Source organism: Nannobrachium achirus (assembly GCF_963921795.1).
Source record: "Nannobrachium achirus genome assembly, chromosome: 7".
NCBI lineage: Eukaryota > Metazoa > Chordata > Actinopteri > Myctophiformes > Myctophidae > Nannobrachium > Nannobrachium achirus.
Window position 1 is genome coordinate 52221650 of NC_137816.1, and position 21670 is coordinate 52243319.

At 40.0% G+C, this 21670-nt stretch overlaps 1 protein-coding gene across 1 annotated transcript; it reads right to left on the reverse strand.

Moving 5' to 3' along the window:
• Window positions 1-376: 376 nt before the first annotated feature.
• On the reverse strand, window positions 377-11202 carry LOC308287885 (LIM and senescent cell antigen-like-containing domain protein 1). The gene is made up of 10 exons (XM_080729212.1): window positions 11059-11202; window positions 9481-9640; window positions 9307-9373; window positions 8615-8735; window positions 8182-8331; window positions 7133-7283; window positions 6686-6778; window positions 6474-6522; window positions 5796-5871; window positions 377-2595 (listed from the first exon to the last, which is right to left on the reverse strand). The coding sequence occupies exons 1-10, from the start codon at window positions 11085-11087 to the stop codon at window positions 2481-2483; spliced, it is 1011 nt and encodes a 336-aa protein (XP_080585338.1). The 5' UTR covers window positions 11088-11202; the 3' UTR covers window positions 377-2480.
• Between the last annotated feature and the right edge of the window lie 10468 nt (window positions 11203-21670).

The window sequence follows — 21670 nt, forward strand, 5'->3', positions numbered from 1 at the left end:
TTTCTTTACCATAAGGCCGGGGATTCCCAAAATTCACTTCAGCTGTAATTGAAATAATTGTAATGAATGCATTTTTATTTTTCTTCTTCAATGTGGCTGAAAATATGGCATCAATTGTTTTTAAGGATTTGGGGTACATCAACCAAGTCAGGGTGTAGGGAGGTGCACTGCCTAAAAAGTTTGCAAACCACTAAGCAATTAAAACATTGTAATATTGTGAACTGGCCATTGTTGGAAAATAATGAGTTTTCCCAACTAAACCTATTTTTGAAGAGAGAAGCAGTGTTCTGAGGCCATTGTTCAGACATTTGCATGTACTTGAAGCAAAATGAAGCACTCATAAAAAAAGATCCCTGAAGAAGAAACTACATGTAGTCGAGTTTATTAATTCATTACAAGTGAAATACTAGTTTTGTATGTTCTTTAATGTTGATTAAGGCAAATGGAAGATGAAATGAAGATACAACAGCATAACAGTATGTGTATATCTGAAATATCTGTCTAGAGGAATGTTATAAAACAAATTGATATTGAAGGGACAGTTTTGCAGATTTTTCCTCCTGAATTCTAGAGTTGGATGTGAAAGTCTGCTGTAGGTGAACTCTTTCCAATGCTCTCAATAGCCCAGGAAAGTCTAAAAGACTTGACATTGGCAGGCAGAGATTTTCCAGCACCACTGAAAGTGAGCTCTTGAGAGACACAACATACATTGGGAAGTAGTGGGTCAGAATGTCAGGTCCTCAGAATAGAACAGTAGGATTCCGGTTGAAAAATCACAGAACTTGCCCTTAAATACATATTTCATATACTCAAGGCACAAGTCAAAAGCCATTCAAAAATATTATAAGCAATATACCATCTCTTTAAAAAGGAAAAGTTGTAACACCTCCAATGAAGCTCATGTCTATAGTGCATGTTACTATAAGTGGCCATGGATAAATAGTCCTTTATTGAGCACACAAGGAAAATTCAGTACCACAGTATGAAACAGAAGATACACATCTAAGCTTGACGAAAAAACAGGTAGTAACATACAGGGTTTAGGAATACAGTACCAAAAGCAAAAGACTGTTGTATGTCATTGGGTGCTTTAAGTAAAGTAATGACATTCCTGAAGGTGTAGACAGAAACTTTATTTTGCATAAAATGTAATGCAAAGTTGTCACTTAACTTAGAGCACCCAATCACCATGTATAGTGACTTATAATTACACTATAAATTATGCATTACAACCGTGATTATAATGCATTGTAAAATTATTATAACTAGACCGGTGCCCGTTGGGCAGAATAGTCACCATTGGCGTCCATTTCTTTTTTGTGCGTGCATGGACATGGACTTAGTATGCAGAAAGGACCATGTTTAATTCCAATGATTTTTATAACCGTCTTTCTTTACTATCGTTTGTCACTGAGTTCCAAGCCGTTATGTTTGTTCAAATTAGCCAAAACGTTTACCTGGGAAATTCTTGAATTCTGTCTACCATTCTTTTTTTTTCTTAGGTCATGTTTTTTTCCGTTTCATGTCCATACATTATATTGAGATATCTTATCTGTGTCTGTCTGGCTCTCTTTTATGCCCATATATAAATGGTGTTCCATGTACAGGCCAGTCTGTGTTGTCAGTATCAGACTACTACAGACAGATATCAGACAGATAAGACATTCTGTTAATTAATAGCTCGACATGTATTAGAGCTATATCAAAATAATACTACTTGACCTTACAAGTCATTATAAAATGCTTGTGATTGTATTAGTTATTATAACTAGAATTATACAGTGTTATAAGCCAATTACAATACATTGTAAAGGGCTTTGTAGAGAGGTGCTACATAAATGCACCATTTATACTTGCCCTTATGACCATACTGTAAGTCTTTATAACATGCTTTATAATATGTTGTGATTAATGTCCACATTAACTATTTAAACAGTGTTTTTATTCTGAGACTATAATGCATTATATGTTTATAATGCTTAGACATTGGCTTCAAGGGAAGAATTACCAAAAAGGTTGCTGAATGCATAACATGTATTATATATCAGCCTTTGAATTGTAAAAATAATATATAAAAAAATACAAGAATACATTAAATCTGCATTAAGAGGCACATGCATGTCAAACAATGTTCAATGAGGCTAATTTCAATGGAAGGAATATAGTACCCAATTGTTTGGCATTACCGTTATCCCCAAGAACTTGACATTGTCATATCATCTGGCCACATGAAAACGTATGACCTGACAGGTGACAGGTTAATTAAGACATTTTAGTAATGATACATTTTGACAATATATATTTGTAAATATTGGGCACTTTCTAAGCTATTTCGCGTGTTCACACAACCGCCTTCAACTTGGAGGTTTTATTGTTAATTACAACACAGCAAATCTCTGAGTGTTAATTTACATCAGTAAAATTAGCACTCTGGAATTTACTGTACAGTGACACCCCCGATTTGTGTAGACAGCGGAGGTTTACTTGCGTCCCACAGCTTCTGCCAGTTTCTTTAGCCTTTTCTTCAGCTCCAGAGGGAACTTCTCGTAACATTTCTTACACACAGGCTTCATGTCAAATTCCACAAACTTGTTCCTGCAAGCACAAAGAGAAAGAAAAGACAATATCAATACCGAATCGACCTCTAACGAATAACTTATATCTTGCCCTCTTTCTACCAACTAACATTTAGCAAAGGAACCCATGAACATAATACCATACATTCACAAGACAACACATGATCTTATAATCATTTGTTTTCATGGTTATGCATAGCACAACCTCACTAATAGCTTTAGTATTGAGAAACTGCTGCATTTCAAAAACATGATAAATCTAAAAACAGGAAACTCACAGTATAGGCAGACTAGGGTGGATCTTAAATTACCTTTTTTTGATTTTCTTGAGTCTCACCCCCCAATTATGTTCCAATGTACAAAAAACTGCTTTGGTTAAAATTTGGTTGAATTTCAAGCATATTTAGAGGTAGCTCAATCAAGTCAAAGATTGTACATTTTATTGGCCAAAATCGAATTGCACTGCAGGCACATTTAAGTTATACATTACACATTATTCTTATACTAAGCACAGAAATTATATTTTTTAAGCTTACAAATCTAAACACAAATCTGATTACATGTTTGTCATATGTCAAACCAGAATTAATGTATTGTAGGAAATAGCAAAGCAAAGAATGACAATTTGCAATTTTTCATTTAACGTGCACAATGACATGTCTTTATTGTACACTCTTCAATCATACTCACAACACACAACAAGCACACAGCCCCACTTCCTTGTTTACCCCCAAAACCCCCGAAAGTCACTGCAGTATAGCAATTCAGTAGTTACTGATCAATTAAAGTTTGTTTACGGCTATCGGGATACTTGTGCCGATAGTCCTGCACAATTTGCAGCAAGTATTGGAGTTGGGACTCATCTTTAGTAATGAGACCACAATATTCTTGTATTGGGGCAACCCCACGCTCTGCATGATCATTGACAACATTCATCGCCTTCACTACAGCCAGAGCTTCTTGGTAGTCCTCCCTGGGCTCCCACTTAAAGCACCTTGGAAAAAATCTTCAATGTTCTTCCTTGCAATTGTTCCAAGGTCAACAGTAATTCTCTTCATATGCCCCTGTTCACCATAAGTGATTGGAAAACTTTTGAGAAGCAGCTTTAGACACCTCAGCATTTATTGATGAACCGGATACCTCGCTGCTCGAGGTATCCGGTTCAGAGCTCCAGGAGCTACCCATCATGCCCGTTGGATGGTAAAGGTTATTTATTGTATGAAGATCTGGATGTTTCATGGCCAATTCAAACTGACCTTCAGGGAAGAAAAAGCATGCATGGATTTGTGCATTTTTGCAGTTTGCAATTATGTGAAGGCATGGATGATGGCACCTGTTGCTGTCAGCGCTCCACTAAATGACTTGGCAGCTGTTAAAATCGTTGCTGGAATATTCATCAATAAATGCTGAGGTGTCTAAAGCTGCTTCTCAAAGGTTTTCCAATCACTTATGGTATTTGGCTCCAGAGATCGTCGGACTTGCATTGTTTGACAGTCAAGTGAGCGTGCAAACGAAGAGGCTGATGGTGAGAGCCATGAAAGATGGAAATGAAGATCATGAACAGGGGCATATGAAGATAATTACTGTTGACCTTGGAACAATTGCAAGGAAGAACATTGAAGTGCTTTTCAAAATGATGGATCTCCCAGATGACTTCCTTGACGTTGATCCCGATGAGTGGGAGCCCAGGGTGGACTACCAAGAAGCTCTGGCTGTAGTGAAGGCGATGAATGTTGTCAATGATCATGCAGAGCGTGGGGTTGCCCTAATACAAGAATATTGTGGTCTCATTACTAAAGATGAGTCCCAACTCCAATACTTGCTGCAAATTGTGCAGAACCATCGGCACAAGTATCCCTCCCGATAGCCGTAAACAAACTTTAATTGATCAGTAACTACTGAATTGCTATACTGCAGTGACTTTCGGGGGTTTTGGGGGTAAACAAGGAAGTGGGGCTGTGTGCTTGTTGTGTGTTGTGAGTATGATTGAAGAGTGTGCAATAAAGACATGTCATTGTGCACGTTAAATGAAAAATAGCAATTTGTCATTCTTTGCTTTGCTATTTCCTACAATACATTAATTCTGGTTTGACATATGACAAACATGTAATCAGATTTGTGTTTAGATTTGTAAGCTTAAAAAATATAATTTCTGTGCTTAGTATAAGAATAATGTGTAATGTATAACTTAAATGTGCCTGCAGTGCAATTCGATTTTGACCAATAAAATGTACCATCTTTGACTTGATTGAGCTACCTCTAAATATGCTTGAAATTCAACCAAATTTTAACCAAAGCAGTTTTTTGTACATTGGAACATAATTGGGGGGTGAGACTCAAGAAAATCAAAAAAAGGTAATTTAAGATCCACCCTAAGGCAGACAGACATGTCTTTATAATATTATGTTCTATCATAAATAGTTCACAAAGCATGCTTTCCATCAGCTTTTATTGACTTTAGTTTTGGCACTTCTGCATCTACAACTGCAGCAGTGTTGTGCAGAGTTTTGCCTCCGTGTCAAGAAATGCATCAGCCAGGACCATGAGCTTCCCGTTCTCTGGAAAGTTAATGTGGACATTTCCAAATCTTTGTACTACAGTATGTACTCTGGACATGGATCAAATGTGATATTGCTATTATTCAAAACTTGAAATGGAGCTTTATGATGTTTTTGAAGGACTAAACAAATGTTCTGTCTCCTACGGCATGTAAAATAAAAAAATATATAAATGACAATGAAAGGTAGAGATGGCACTAACCAACAGATGGAAATGGAATGAAAGAGTGCTGAGAGGAAAAAGAATAAAGAAAGCTACAGACAGATGGTAGGTTTTTTCTTGCCGCCTTTGGCATCACGCTCACGTCGGGCCAAGCGGCGTTTCAGCTCTTCAGGCATGTGCTCATAGCATTGCTTACACACTGGCTTCAGGTCAATTTCCACAAACTTTTCTCTGGGGTAGGTTCCAAGCATAGAGGTAAGGAAGAGTATCAGCGGAAGAGAAGTCAGACAGGAAAATAGAAAGACAAGTAGGGAAGTCAAAGAAGGGACGGAAGGAGAAGAGTAGAATTTAAGTTCAAGGAGGAAGAAGTTAGTAGGACTAGTGAAGCAAAACCTCAGCAGAAAACAGAGAAGACCAATTCAACTCTGGATTAACATCCAAATACAGGTCAAGATCAGTCGTAGAGAGAGAAATGGAATTTGTGCCATTTTAACTTACTTGAGGGTAAGTTTTGTGTTGCAGGTAGAGCAAGAGAAACAGCTGACACACCAGGCTTTGTTCAGGGCAGACACCACTGGTTGACAGAAGAAACAATAATAGTTGAGCTGGAATGATTTACAAGTGAATAATAATCTAGGAGGACAGCTTTATACAAATATGTATTGCAATGACTAGGTACTGCATAGGGCTGAACGATTGAGAAAATATCTAATTGCGATTTTTCAGACCAATATTGCGATTGCGATTTTATTTGCGATTATTATTTTAAGTCAAGCTTCAATTAAATATTTATGGCAATAATAAACAGAAAAAAATGAAATATTACAACAACAAAAGACCCTACCTGGACTAAAAAGTAAATTAAAACTGATTACATTCAAGGCATAGAAAAAAGAACTAAGATAAAACTAAGAACATGTTTTGTTAAAAAGGTGTTTTAGTCTAGCTAGACTGTGGGGCTAGCTAGACTGTGGGGCACTCAAGTGGTCGGGGAGGGCATTGCACATTCTGTAATACATTTAAAAAGCAATGGAACATTACTAACTAGGCATTCAAAGGTTCAGTTAATCACGTAGCTTCAAATCGTGATTTCGGTTTGAAAACAATTAAATCGTTCAGCCCTAGTTCGGCATAGAAATAATATTCTAAACAAAGTCTGGTCATGTTGATCCTTACCATCGCCTTCAATCACACGGTTGCAGTGATAGCACACATCGCCAAAGAGCTTTATGGGTTGAAAACAAATGTTATGTTTATAAAGCAGACATCACACATGATAGGTCATTCAAGGTACACACAGATCAGTTAGTGTCAATTAGCAAGATTTTTCCATTACATGACACAAGCTACTTCTACCAAGATTAAACACATCCAAAACAGATTTTTACCTGGTTATAGTGAGTCTCGCAGTAAGCCAAGCCCTTCCTCTCATAATGGCGGTGACCCAGGAAAGGCTTCTCACACTTAGCACACACAAAATGCTGTAAACACACACAAGCACACAGCAGCCTACATTAGACATGGCTGGAAGCATTCAGGTACTTAACATTACCATTGACCTGCCACTAAGAATACCACCTCTCATTACAGATGTCACTCTGCCACAAGGCACAGGTCTCCAGTTAATTCACGCTCTATAAACAATATAGCCCTAGTTAGACACCTGCTCTTAAAACGATACGTAGAACGATTAGTAGAATAACTAAATTGTAGTCATTTTGACATTTTGACAAATGAGGTTAACCCTCAGAAATAAGCAAATATTGGAATCAATTATTTTTCAAAGTAATTAGACATGGGCAAGACAAATGATCTAGTATTATTCTCTCACAAACCTCCACATGCCATTGTTTTCCCATGGCATTGACAACACGTCCCTCGATGGGTCTCCTACAGGCCCCACAGATTGGTACACCCATCTTGTCATGGCAGGGCAAACAGAAGAGCTCTCCCTTCAGTTCCCTTGCGTCAGATGTCAGCTCCTTGCTAAAGAAGGACAAACGATTTACTCCATCCTTCAGCAGAGAAGATGGCTTCTCTGTACAGAAATGTTACAAGATTCAGAGATGGATGGCCAACAGCAGGAGTTTCCAAACATAGGGCCATGACCCCTTTTGGATAGGAGAACTTGTTTTTATGGGTCACAACTTGAGTAAACGTTTATTAAAAATGTGTTACGTTTCGTTTGGGAAGTAGAGACTGGGGAGATGCCAAATTTCCAATATTCTCACGTTAATACAAATCTAATTTGACATCTGCCCGACGATTACGTCGCCTACAATGACTGGAATGCGGGGTTCTGGAGTGTCCGCAGCCCTCCTATGAGACAGACCGAGTTCGATGTAAATGGTACCATTTTATCATGAACATGAGTGCGGACCAATTATATGAAGATTGGTTGAAAACGGGTGAAGTCGTCCTTTAACCCAGGGGTCTTCAACAGGGGGTCTGGGACCCATAGGGGGTCCTCAGAGTTACTACAGGGGGTCCTCCAAATCTTCCAATCCTTTTTATATCAACAACTTGAACACTAGTGTCCATATTCTGAGAACTGTAGCCAAAAATAGGCAAAGAGGTTTGGTGTAGAGGGGGAAAAGAGCAGACTAAGTACAGAGTAAAAGGTCAATTCTATTAGGCAATGGCGGTTCAAGTGGTTAAATATCTGAAAACACAAACTGTCATGAATCCAAAATACACTGATGATAGTGCTGTCAAACAATGAAACTATATGGAATATATGAAAAGGTTATGGGGTCCCTGCTTCCTCTCTCTCTCTCTCTCTCTCTCTCTCAACTAAGGGGTCCTTGGCCTGAAAACATTGAAGACCCCTGCTTTAACCCAATGGTAGATTTTCTGTATAGAGAAGTGGCCTGGTAAGACTCACCCACAGTTGTTGCAGTTAAAGTGGTCAGGATGATAGGGATCATTCTTGAAGATAAGCGGCTGCTCTTCAATGATGGCGTGGCACTTCTGACAGATGTACTTTCCCAGACCTCTAGCTTTCTCTCGGTTATGGCACGGACGGCAGAGGTGCCTAAAGGGGGTGGGCCAAGACAGTACACCATTAAGTGATAATTTAACCACTTTCCCCCTGGCACCGCTTTTTCTTTTTTACACATGTTGTAGATCAGCTACAGTATTTTCCCTATTCATCATATGACGAAGTACATACATGTATGGCTTAATGGTTAACTCATTCAACATCTACAGCATCACTCGAATTGTGTCTCTGCTTTTGAGGTGCGATTGTAATCGTAATGCATTATGGGTTGCCATGGGATTTTATGGTATATAAATATTTAAATAAAACTACCAACCTGCCAGCATTCTTAACAAATCCCACATCAGCAAGCACAGCCTGGCATATATCACAGCAGAAGCAGTCAGGGTGCCAGCTATTGTTCATGGCCTTAATCACACGACCGATGATGAACTCCCCTGGGACAACGAAAAAAAATACCTAATTTAACTAGAGTAACTAGGGGTTCAGGCCACTACTGTTGTGGCCCTCACACACCTTCAAAGCACCACCGATCCGACTAATTTGGAGATCTCTGTATCTGTCGGTCTTATGCCAAAAGGCATATACTGATGACATCAGAGATCTCCATTTATGGGCACAAAAAGAGGCATGTCCATTATTATATGGATGGACATGCCTCATTTTGTGCCCATATAAAGGAGCTGACTGATTTGTTTGCACCTTATGCCATGAAGACAAGTTGAGGTTAGACAACACACTCTTTGGGCGTAGCTGCATTGGGAACTGCATGTGGTTATGGCATAGTGACATGAACGTGACCACCCGCCCGCTGGTCTTCCCTTAAGCTAATTTTAATATAGGAAGATGTATGAGTCAAGACTTCTCCACGGTTATGCCTTGATTTCTAAATTATTCTTTAAGTGTACAGAGTACTTTATCAGTATGTGTGTGTGTGTGTGTGTGTGTGTGTGTGTGTGTGTGTGTGTGTGTGTGTGTGTGTGTGTGTAGTAGTAGTGTAATACTCACCACACTGATGGCAACAAGGAGCAAAGAGCATTTGGAAATCATGCTCACAGTACTTCCTGCCTTCAAACTGTAAAGAAACAAAAAATATTCCACATTTTAAAAACAGCCAAAGATAGGCTACATAACGGTAATTTAATAATTTGCTATTTAAACAAATAAAATAAAGCTACGCACCTCATAGAAGAGTCCTTCTGGGAACTGCTGGAAGCACTGAGCACACACAAAGCAATGCTCGTGGTAGAGTTCTCCATTACTATTGACAATCTTTTCAGCCGCTCCAAAGCCACTCTTACAGCGCTCACAGGCTGCGTTGGCCAGGGCGTTTGCCATGGTGCTGGAAGTGACAAGAAAACAGATGCAGGCATTCACCCAAATGGTATTAATACACATGAGGTTAGAAGATGAACTCCAATCCTTTTTGGTACTGAGGTAGGCAACTGTGATTTTGGGTCAGGGTCAAGGTTCTTTCATGCTTAACCGCTTAAAGGAGTAGTTCACCCCCAAAATTCTATTTATTACTCATGCCATGGAGACTGGAGTTCAATAAGATGTTTTTGTTTTTTGTCGCATTCCTGAGATGATAATTTGATTACAATAAATGTATCCCCATTGATTCCGGATGGGGACCCAAATGCATTTGTGGGTCCCCATCCGGAATCAATGGGGGTACATTTACTATAATGAAATTATTGTCTTAGGAATGCAACAAATACAAAGAAATATCATTGAACTCAAGTATCCATAGCGTGAGTTATCAATAGAAAATAAGTCATTTTGGGGGTGAACTACTCCTTTAAGCCCTAAAATGTTGGGGGGAGATGTGGTCAACCTCTCCCTTGGCTATCAGGCTAGTGTGCTTGTTACAACAACTTCAGGGAAAATTGATGTTTTAACTGGGGACCCGGCACCCTGACGAGCACTAAGAGTTGAGGAATTTTGTATAACACGGTTCTATTGTGAAAATAGCAGATCTACATGCTCACAACGCCTCGCAAAATCGGCTATTTTCACAATTTCTGCCTCTAATATTTGACAATTTGGCCAATGTTTAATTTGTCATTTCAGAGGTATATTAACAAAATCAATAACCAAAGACAATGCATACTAGCTATTTTTCCAGGACCTTCCAGGACTATTGATCAATTCCAAAACGTTTCCAGTACTGGAAAAATATTTTTCTAATTTCAAAATATTTCCAGGAATTTCATGACCGTGGGAACCTGTGGTTACCAACTCTCCATCATTTAGCTGGGGACCACCTGACAGGAACGCCCTCAAGTACCACTGGTTGAAATCAATGAGTCAAAAATAAATAAAATAAAATAACATAAAAGATTTGAAAATGGGTCACTTCACTTTTGGTACTATAAGTACATTTTGATGGCAATACTTTTGTACTTTTGACCACACACCACTCGAGACTCAACTGATAATGAGTTCGACTGATTTGCATCCTTATGCTAGGATTTCATCGCTAGCCGGCAGGCTAACGTTAGCAAGCACAGGGACTACAGCTTGCTGTGAAACCACACGCCTGCTAGTTGCATGCTGCTGGCTCAAGTTATCGTAAATAGTAAACGGGAAGCGCCCGTTTGATGGTTCCCTTTTTTACAGGCTACTGGAGCGTGACGTGAGACTAAACTAACGCTAAATTAGCTACTCTAGACTAGCAGCTTACGTTTGCTAACGCCACAAGTACTAAAACTAGGTTTAGTATACCAGTTTTATAGAATAAAATCAAACGTAACGTACTTGCCCGTCATTCCAGCGACGCCCAGCATCACCTCTTTGCACCGCAATTTCGTAAATGTTGTTTCATGCAGTTGTTTTGCTCATTTGGCAAGTTGGCAACAGGCAAGTGTCCCAGGGCCAGTAGCTTGTTGTGTCTGCTGATGCACCATGGACTCACTGGGCTGGGGGTCCACCCACACACAGGGACTCAGTAACCTCGCCTACCACACAGGGAGTGTCTCATAACATCCGTTCAAACACGGATGATATGGGATATGAATATGATATGGCATATGGGATAGATAGAGCCATGGTGTGTTATATGCTATTTCTATTTTCTACGGTCTATGGTCATAAAGTGATGATGATTGCCCCGGCCTCAACACTTCCAACCTGCTGTCCTTATTGTGGGCTCGCCTATAAGGCGAGCACACTCTAGATATTGTCATTATTGTGGGCTCGCTGAAGGCGAGTCCAGCTTGTTATACCCCAGTTTATATTTATTTAAAACTTCCAAGGTTCTCCACACTTTCTTCGTCCACTTTCAACTCCCTCACACTTTGTGCTACAAACTTCGTTCCAACTTCAACATGTTCAGCTTTCTACAGTGATGTGTGCTTGTACTTTTCTTTTCAAAATATTTCATATTTTCGGAAATATTTAACTTTTAAACTTTTATTTTTTCTCCTTATAATGGGAGTCTATGCAAAAAAGTGCCCACTTTTCTGGTGCAAATTCTTTGTGCTCTTATAACTCTTTCATACTTTAACATAAAAACTTCGTTCCAACTTTGAAATGTTCAGCAAGGTTTGAAGTTTCATTGTTGTTTTCGAAATTATTTAAAAGTTTATACTGTTTGAAATATTTAACTTTATTCATAAATCTTTCATCCCATAGAGAATGAATGGGATCTGACTTTCAAATTTTCACTTTTTCACAAAACTTTCTAGCCTCATTACTCTGGCATACTTTTACGTAGGAACGCGATTCAAACTTGAAAAACGCTCACACGCCTTTGGACTTCTTCATGGTTCAAACGGTATTCGAAAACGTCATACCGTTCTTCCACAATCGCAGTCCAAAGGTAGAGTGGTTTGGGGTATTTTGGGGGTATTTTTGGCGGGAAAACCATTCCTAGAGTGAGGCTAGAGTGGAGGCGATTTTTTCTTGTTCCCAGATTTACTGTGAATGTATTGTCCTCACGGCCAAAATATTCAAAATTTATGCATGTTTTTTGGCACGTTTGTCGCCACGCTCGTCGTGTTTCGTAAAGTGCGACTAAAATAAAACAGAGACTTACAGAATTTCATCTATGGCCCTCTGAGTGCCGGGTCGAAGTCATTTTTTTTCTGGTTTTCGGAATTTTTTTATTTTCCCCCAAACATTTCTAGCTTGCTCTCATGCGCACATTATTGATTCTTTTAACATCAGAATCGCAAAGTTCGTAGAGCCACTCACCGAGCCACTCCCCGAGCAAAGACTATGTGTTTTCAACTTTTCGTGTTTCCGGGAGAGCGATCAGTTCGTACACTTGCGCTCCCTATTCAAACCAATGGATATGGCCCATATCTTGAACAAACAGTTCTACAGCTCAGAAGCAAAGGTGCTCCTTATTAACTTTAATTACAGTGCTGAGTCAGTGGTCTCACATGATTTACAAGCTCACAATAAGTTGCACTGTGTAACTTTGTGAGCTTGTAGATCGGCTATTTATCTGGTTCTCAAAGTGTGGTCCAGGGAACACATGGACGCACGGTCGCACGCACGCATGTATGCACACATACACATGCATACTCACACGCACACACACACACACACACACACACACACACACACACACACACACACACACACACACAGTCACTTCCACATGATTGGTAGATCTAATTCTAAAACCAGTCCCATCCCAATGATTTTTAGATCTAATTCCATCAGCAGTTCCAAACCATAATTTGTAGCTCTAAATCCATCACCTGTCACATCCACATGATTTGTAGATCTAATTCTAAAACCAGTCCCATCCCCGTGATTTTTAAATCTAATTCATGACTACCGGGAGCTCCGCCCCCACCTCTCCGCCGAGACCTCCGACGAGAATCACAGCCGCACCATTCACTTGAATGGATATACAGCGGATTTTACACATTAAATATTAATTCCGTTTTGGACCCAGAGCTTCGAAATCTCGTCCAATCCGTCAACAAAGACCTGGATATGCACTGGAAAAATATATAGACCTTTAAACTTTTAAAACAATACGACAAAGGAATATATAAGGACGCAACAGCAGAATGAGGAAATCGCCTGTCTGCTGGACCTATACAGAGCCGTTTTCACTTTTCACTGATTAGTTTAGAGGCTATTACTCTCCATTACACAAACAACCAACCAGAATAAACTGCTTCAAATGTAGGCTACATGTTTCTTATCATGCCGATTGCTTATAAATCTTATCTATAACATTTGATATCTCTGGCGTGAAATGTTCGCGATTCCTGACAAGTTTAGGTGCCGAGCCGCAGAGGGAGAGGGTGTCGCATCAAATTCTGGGCCCTGGGTACAAGGATTCGCTGTGGGCCCACATGAATGTTCTTCATCGTGGGATTTCAAAAATAGCAAATCTACAAGCTCGCAGCGTGGCACTCAGTGCCGCGCTATGAGCTTGTATATCTGCTATTTTTCAATCGATAAAGTCTAAAATAATTAAGGCCCTTCCACCGTGGGCCCTGGTAAGTCAGTCCCACTTTTCCCCCCCTTGTGACGCCCCTACCCACAGCCTGCAGTCGAAAGCAGAGTTGAAATACAACACTTCGCGTCGCTACCCCTGTTCATTCAGACATTCACAGACGTACATTACATATCAGTTGCTATTTAACATAACAAATAAGGTGTTTGTAGTCATGGGTTATTGTCGTTTAGGCCAATACAGTCCATTCATTTTTAAATTGGTTTGAAACGGCTTTCTGTGGTCCAGCAACCATTATTCCTCTGCTGCGACCTTATATATTCCTATGTCGTATTGTTTTAAAAGTGTAAAGGTCTAAATATTTTTTCCAATGCAGATCCAGGCCTTGTTGATGGATTGGAAGAGATTTCGAAGCTCTGGGTCCAAAACGGAATTAATATTTAATGTGTAAAATGTGTGTACAATCCGCCGTATTTCCCATTGAAGTGAATGAAGCCAATAGCGGCACGCTGTGATAGTGGCGGAGGCAGCTTTTGGAGGGGGCGGAGCCGGTAGTCGTCCGTTCCATCGGCAGTTCCATACCATAATTTGTAGCTCTAAATCCATCACCTGTCACATCCACATGATTTGTAGATCTAATTCTAAAACCAGTCACATCCACATGATTTGTAGATCTAATTCTAAAACCAGTCCCATCCCCATGATTTGTAGATCTATTTCAATCGGCAGTTCCATACCATAATTTGTAGCTCTAAATCCATCACCTGTCTCATCCACATGATTTGTAGATCTAATTCTAAAACCAGTCACATCCACATGATTTGTAGATCTAATTCTAAAACCAGTCCCATACCCATGATTTGTAGATCTAATTCCATCGGCAGTTCCATACCATAATTTTTAGCTCTAAATCCATCACCTGTCACATCCACATGATTTGTAGATCTAATTTTAAACCAGTCCCATCCCCATGATTTGTAGATCTAATTCCATCGGCAGTTCCATACCATAATTTGTAGCTCATCCACATGATTTGTAGATCTAATTCTAAAACCAGTCACATCCTCATGATTTGTAGATCTAATTCTAGAACCAGTCCCATCTCCATGATTTGTAGATCTAATTCCATCGGCAGTTCCATACCAATTTTCAAAAAACTTTTTTTTTTCAAAAAACTTTTTTTTCAAAAAAAAACTTTTTTTTTTCAAAAAAAAAAATTTTTTTTTCAAAGTTTTTTTTTTCAAAAAAAATTTTTTTCAATTTTTTTTTTCAAAAATATTTTTTTTCAAAATTGTTTTTTTTTTCAAAAAAATTTTTTTTTAAAAAAAAACTTTTTTTTACACCCTTGCGCTTAAATGCATTTTCTACTATTACTTCATAACAGTTTCGAGCGAGCCCACGCAGTTTCTGCAGGAACTGCTTTTCTAGTTAGTGTGGTTGCCCTTACAGGGCAACACACTATAGTCCTAGGGAAACTTTATTTTTCCGGTAGATAAACTTTATTTTGACGCCCTACTCCTCCCACAGTTTTTGCGCCACACACTCGCGCCATATGTCAAATCGACCGGCTTCATCGGGAATCGTGTGCTATTATTTTGCTAAGAGAAAGGTTGTATCGTTTAATTGATATTAATTTATTAGTGAATTAATTTTCCCCATTGACTTATAATGGGAATAGCAAAAACTCACATTCAATTCTTTTTTTTCTCGCAAACCATAGAGGCTACAGTTTCAAAACTTGGAGAGGAGATGCATAATCAGTTCAAGGAATAAATAAAAAATAATATTGTCAGTCAGCCTCATGGTGGCGCTATAACAGCCCACTTTACGTTTCGGCCTGTAACTCTTGAACCGTAGGTCGGAAAATTAAAATTCTTTTTTCCCTGGATTCCTTGGGTCATGACGCATCTCCCCATATAGGCCACGCCCATTTGCGTCAGGATAGATTTTCCGCCATTTTGAATTTTCTTCAAAACACACTTTTTGCTCCTTTTCCCACATATTTTCTCCAAATGTCACAAAAATCGGTACAGATGATCTCTGGACCCATGCGATAAACATATTCAAGCGATATTTCGATAGTCCATACCGTTCGTCCGTAACAGGCTTCCAAATTTAGCGTGAGGGGCCCTTTTTGCAAAAATCAGCCATAAATCACAAACGAAACATCCAGTCAACACAAAATTTTAACCACAAGTCGCGGGTGGGATATTCAACAAATCCCCAAAAGCATTTCCACTTCGACCCTTAGGGGGCGCCACAAACGCGCCAAACGTAACCGTTTCGTGCCAAAACGCGTTTTTCAGGGGGAACGACCCTCTCAAAATGAAACACAAACGATCTCGGGAGCGACGTGACAACATAATCGTCTTGCAAAACTCGTGGGAGGGGGGCGGGGCGAGCAACCACACTCGCAATTTCCCAAATTGCACATTTTCTAGTTTATATACTAGAGCAAGTTCTCCTCAAAACTTCGGTTCCTTTCTACTCCTACATACTTAGTGAGAAAATGAAAATAAAAACATCAATGTGTTCAGTTTACAGTGGCGAAGTGTGCTATTATTTTCTATAGCAATCGGCCAAATGGTGGCGCTGTAGGAAGCCTTCGAAAGTGCAAACTTTGAACAGGTATAGCTCATGCTGTGTTTGAGGTACAGGCATGAAATCTGTATACACGTATGCGTCTCCTCATGCCGAACAACTTTTAGCCTCTGACTTTTGACCTCTGACCTTTAGATCTCCCACAATTTGGAATTATATGATAAACAGTAAAAATCTATCTCCTCCTGGAATTTTTGCGTTAAGCGTACAAAACGTTTTTCACATGAACTTTGGACCAATACGGTCAAACTGTCTGGTCGGATTTCTTTTAAAGTGAAATATAATTTTTTAATAGTTCAATCAATATTGCGGTTTTATGCAAATTATTCTTCGGCCTCTAAATCATACATGCAAAGTTACACGTTCATGGCATTTGGCAAAGATGTGGAGGGTTAGTCAAAGTATCACTGAAACCAATTTTATTCCAATCGGCCAAAGGGGGGCACTATACGAAGCGTTTGAAAATTCAAACTTCAAACGGGCATAAGTCATGACTCGTTTCGTTTGAAGACATGCAACTTGTTACACGCGTGCTTTGACTCGAGCGGAAGACATCTGTGTCGTTGTTAAGTAAGCTCCGCCCTTCGGTTTTCCGCCATTTTGAGCAGTTTGTAAAAAGCGTAAACCTGCTTTTATTCTGGAATTTTCGCTCCACGTGCACAAAACTTTTTTTACGTGAACTTTGGACCGATATCTAAAGATCTGTCAGATCGGATTTCTTTAAAATTGAAACATGCTTTTTTAAATAAATTCAATGAATATTGCAGTTTTATGCAAATTATTCTTCTGCCTCTAAATCATACATGCAAAGTAACATGTTCATGGCATTTGGCAAAGATGTAGAGTGTTAGTCCAAATATCACTAAAACCAATCTTACCCCAATTGGCCAAAGGGGGGCGCTATATCATTTTGAGCAGTTTGTGAAACGCTTAAACCCGTTAGGATTTTTTTTTGCAATTTGCATGAAACATTCTACACACAATCTAAGGACCTTTATCTAATATGCCTATGAAGTGCACACACACAAAAAATAATAATAATAATGAATATAGCTGCAAGCAGCGATAAAGTGGCCAAAGCCAAAAACACCTCAAATCATGAACACAGCCTGCAATGTGCGTGAAATCTTGCAAGCACTTCCCAATAGGTCAAGGAACAGATACCACCCTTCTTACATTGGCCTGTTATAGCGCCACCAGCGGGTCAACTTTTGCACAACACATTTTTGGAACAAAATGGACCAATCTTTGACGTCAGTAACGTCAAAGAGAGCACTGCCTGCGATCTTGACATTTTGTACTTTTATAGCCATTGTTTTCTGGCTTGAAGCGAGCCCACAATTGTTTCGAAGGAACAATATTTTTCTAGTTTTGTGGATGTCATTAGGCAATTTCTTTATAAGAAAGGGGGCATTATGTTTCAAGATTTGTTCAGAAATTCAAACTCCTCTGAATTGTAGCATCAAGACAAATATATAATATACCCTCTTTACACTTAAGTTAAACATGATGTTGGTTTGTTTACTGTTGGGCGAGAAAACAACATTGCACATTAAGTTAATCATCTGGCGACCCCTCAAAATAATTTGGGGACCCCCCTGGGGGTCAAGACCCACAGGTTAAAGGACAACTTTGTTTGTTTTTTTACAACAAAGGTTCATATTTTAGATTGTAATTAGAGAAAAGAAAAAGTGAGTGTTAAAATGTTTTCATTTGCTATTCTATTGTTTTATCGTGTTTACCGTGCTAAAATGTGGGGCATGCGTACACATTGGGGCATGCGTACAAGTGGCTAAATATATCTTTTAGACACAATAAGCCAGCAGTTTCTTTATTGCTATTTACAGTAACACTTCTAGCCCCCATAAGTCACATCCAACCATGAAAGGTTGCGTTGTATCTTGGGAATGGGCTTATTCTGTGTAAAATGACATATTTAGCCACTTGTACGCATGCCACCAACCACTGAAATAAGAATCTCTAAAACATTAGAAAGAAGTAAATGAAATAATTTTAACACTCATCTTTTATATTCTTTAATTACAATCTAAAATATGTTGTAAAAAACTAAAGTTGTCCTTTAAGAACCATTGGTTTAGAGCAGTGCAGTTCCCTTGCCAGGCATGCAGTCTTCTCTCGGTAGAAGGGCCATAGGGATCTTGGGCCCATGCAGAACTTCTTCTGACATTCCTCTGCATTGTTCACAACATTGCCAGTGTGCTCATCCCAGGAGAGATCCATGGTGATTATGGGGCTGTTAAGTCTGACATCATTTTGTAGGCAGAGGAGAACTTTTGGGGCCAAAAGGCCCCAGCGCCCTTTAATCTTCTTACTATTTTTACTATTTACTATTTTTTCTTCTCTTTGTTGTTGAAAGGAAAGTGGTAGAATTATACTTTAGTTGCTATTTTTGTCTCGGATCTGTTGAAATAGCGAGGGACAGATATTGATAATAAATCTGCTTGGAGGTCTGACTACAAAATGATGTCACAGCTTAAAAGCCCCATTATGTGAACAAGAAACTACAAGCTAATGACTGTCTCTCTCCACAGCAGACGCATTGATGCAGATCGGGGTAAAGCCTCTCCCTGTAGTCCACGAGCAGCTACTTGGTCAGGCCAATGTTGGGAGAGAGGTTCTTTGTTGGCCATCTTTCCGTGTCAGTGATGATAAGGCATATCACTGTTGTGTTGTTGGCATGCTCAGTCTCCTCACCAAGTTGGGGCATGGGTGGTATAAGGAGATGAGGAGGGCGCTCAGGACACTGTGTTGAGGGGCCCATCCTCAACACCTGGAAGACCTGGAAGTCCAAGATCCAGCATGGTGTGGAGTCCTATAGGTCCTTCAGCTTGTTGAGTCAAATTCGTAATACACACCACATTAAGGGTAATTTAATTTTAGCTGTGTCTCGATATTCTTGCTCTTCTCATGATGGGTTTCTTTTATCATTCTGCAGAGATCACAATGGGCATTTCTTTTCTAACCCATGGCTTTGTGGAATCGTGGATATATCCAGATTGTTTTTGTGGGAACCACATCACAAAGAACAGGATTAGATCACCTGATACACACTAATGCCTGTGGCTAGTTCATTTGACCTACCTGACCTGCTGTAGGTTAGGTGTGCTTGATGGTGAGATGGTACAGCCATCCTTGCCTCCCCACCACAAAAGGCACCTAGACTCTGCTCTGCTCCACTGCCACAGGGATGTTACAGTATCCAGACATGGCATGAGATTCTAGGCCACTGTAATTATGATGATGATCAAAAAGTACAGAATGTGGTAGATTGTATGACAATCAAGAGTAAAATAAACAAATCTACCCTAAATTGTGATGTGTGAACTCAAGGAAAGTTAGTTCTATAAGCTCTATAAGTACACACAGATTTAGCATGACCAATAGACCCACCCAGAGTTAACAGGCAGGTAGGTTTGTGTTATCATTCACTGATGCCTGATGTGTCTGTGTACTTTCTAAAAAGAAATCACACCCAGTGTGAAGTGAGCGGTGCCTTTGAGCAGTTCATTTCATTAAGCTATATAGGCCTATATGAATTCTTGTGTTGTCCATTAATGTCAAGGGTGTTCAAGAACGCCACTTGGTCACCCAGCGGTATTGCAGCTGTTGCATACTGCATACAGACATCACATACCTACACACACCGCAGATATACAGTCAAGCATTGGAGCACTGAGGCACCGCTCAAAGATAACAGTGACACAGTGAAAGAAACTTGGTTGGCTATACTGACACTGCCCCATACAGGAAGATTACCTGTATCAGGTCTGAAAATGGTGCAGAACAATTACCTGAGCTCAGGTAGTACAATACATTCATATAGAAATTCCACACAATTTCCATGGAAAAGATACTTACAAGAATGTTCACCCTGTTCAATTATAATGTTAATTAATATAATTTAATGTTATGTGAAATATTGCTTTTGTACGTTCTTTACACTAGTCCTTAACCGTTCGAGGATATGTGCAAGCAAATTATGTACAGAGTTTGGGTTATGAGGTATGCACAGAGGGATAGAATGGTGCTTGCATGTAAAAAATCACACCCGTGTGAACTGAGCGGTGGTCGTGTGTGTGTGTGTGTGTGTGTGTGTGTGTGTGTGTGTGTGTGTGTGTGTGTGTGTGTGTGTGTGTGTGTGTGTGTGTGTGTGTGTGCATGTGGGAGGGGAGACTTGCTGACCCACCCTTCCCTGTGTGTGTGTGTGTGTGTGTGTGTGTGTGTGTGTGTGTGTGTGTGTGTGTGTGTGTGTGTGTGTGTGTGTGTGTGTGTGTGTGTGTGTGTGTGTGTGTGTGTGTGTGCATGTGGGAGGGGAGACTTGCTGACCCACCCTTCCCTGTGTGTGTGTGTGTGTGTGTGTGTGTGTGTGTGTAGGTGTGTGTGTGTGTGTGTGTGTGTGTGTGTGTGTGTGTGTGTGTGTGTGTGTGTGTTTGAATTAAATTAAATTACATTTTTGAATTGAATTGAATTGAATTTTTGAATTGAATTGAGTGAGTGAGTGAGTGAGTGAGAGAGCCACACTTGCTCACCAATAGAGAGAGAGAGAGAGTGTGTGTGTGTGTGTGTGTGTGTGTGTGTGTGTGTGTGTGTGTGTGTGTGTGTGTGTGTGTGTGTGTGTATGTGTGTGTGTGTGTGTGTGTGTGTGTGTGCGCGCGCCTGGCCTGGCCTGAACGTTTGTGTGTGAGTGTGCCTGGCCTATCCTGAACAACAGCGCCCCTCCCTTAACATGTGTGGTCATAAAAGGTCCTGCAGGCTACAGACACGGACGCATACAGACCCACACACACCGCCACGTATAGGAGCGTTGTGACCACCGCTCAAAAAGCAGGAGCAACAGAAGAAATGCCGGAGAACCCACCAAAATGTAAGGAGTACCAACAGGGACGTGCTGGCCATTGGGAAAAGCCGGACAACTCCCGAACGGCCGGTTCATTCCTGGCCGGCCAAGGCTGGTTATTAGGGAAAAAAAAAGAAAAAAAAACGTCGGCCTTCGTTCCATTTTGGGGGCTGGGCAGCCAACAAACTAAATCGTCACTGTCGGGCAGAAACCTTGTATATGTAAGTTTCAAATTTGTAAATCTTTTCACAAAGCAAAGCCCTGCTTCATCATACAAGGCCGTCGCACAAAAGTTTTCACTAGTTTTTACTGTTTTCACTAGTTTAAATCATTTTTAAAATGATAAATACAACACAAACGGTTCTGGACGTACAAGGTTTCCACCCGACAACGACGAAATATAACTCATGTAATTGGCCCACTGGCTTGTCACTTTGTCATGATCTGAAATGGCAAATCTTTGAGTAGAAGCAGCAGCGCTATAGAGA

What these genes read in the sequence shown, in the direction of transcription:
- LOC308287885 (XM_080729212.1), bottom strand. Translation starts at nt 11,087, where the DNA reads ATGCTGGGCGTCGCTGGAATGACGGGCAA. An exon ending in CAGAAGGACTCTTCTATGAG is followed by an intron (nt 9,374 to 9,480) that starts GTGCGTAGCTTT and finishes GTTTCTTTACAG; the next exon opens with TTTGAAGGCAGGAAGTACTG. An exon ending in GAAAACAATGGCATGTGGAG is followed by an intron (nt 6,779 to 7,132) that starts GTTTGTGAGAGA and finishes GTGTGTTTACAG; the next exon opens with CATTTTGTGTGTGCTAAGTG.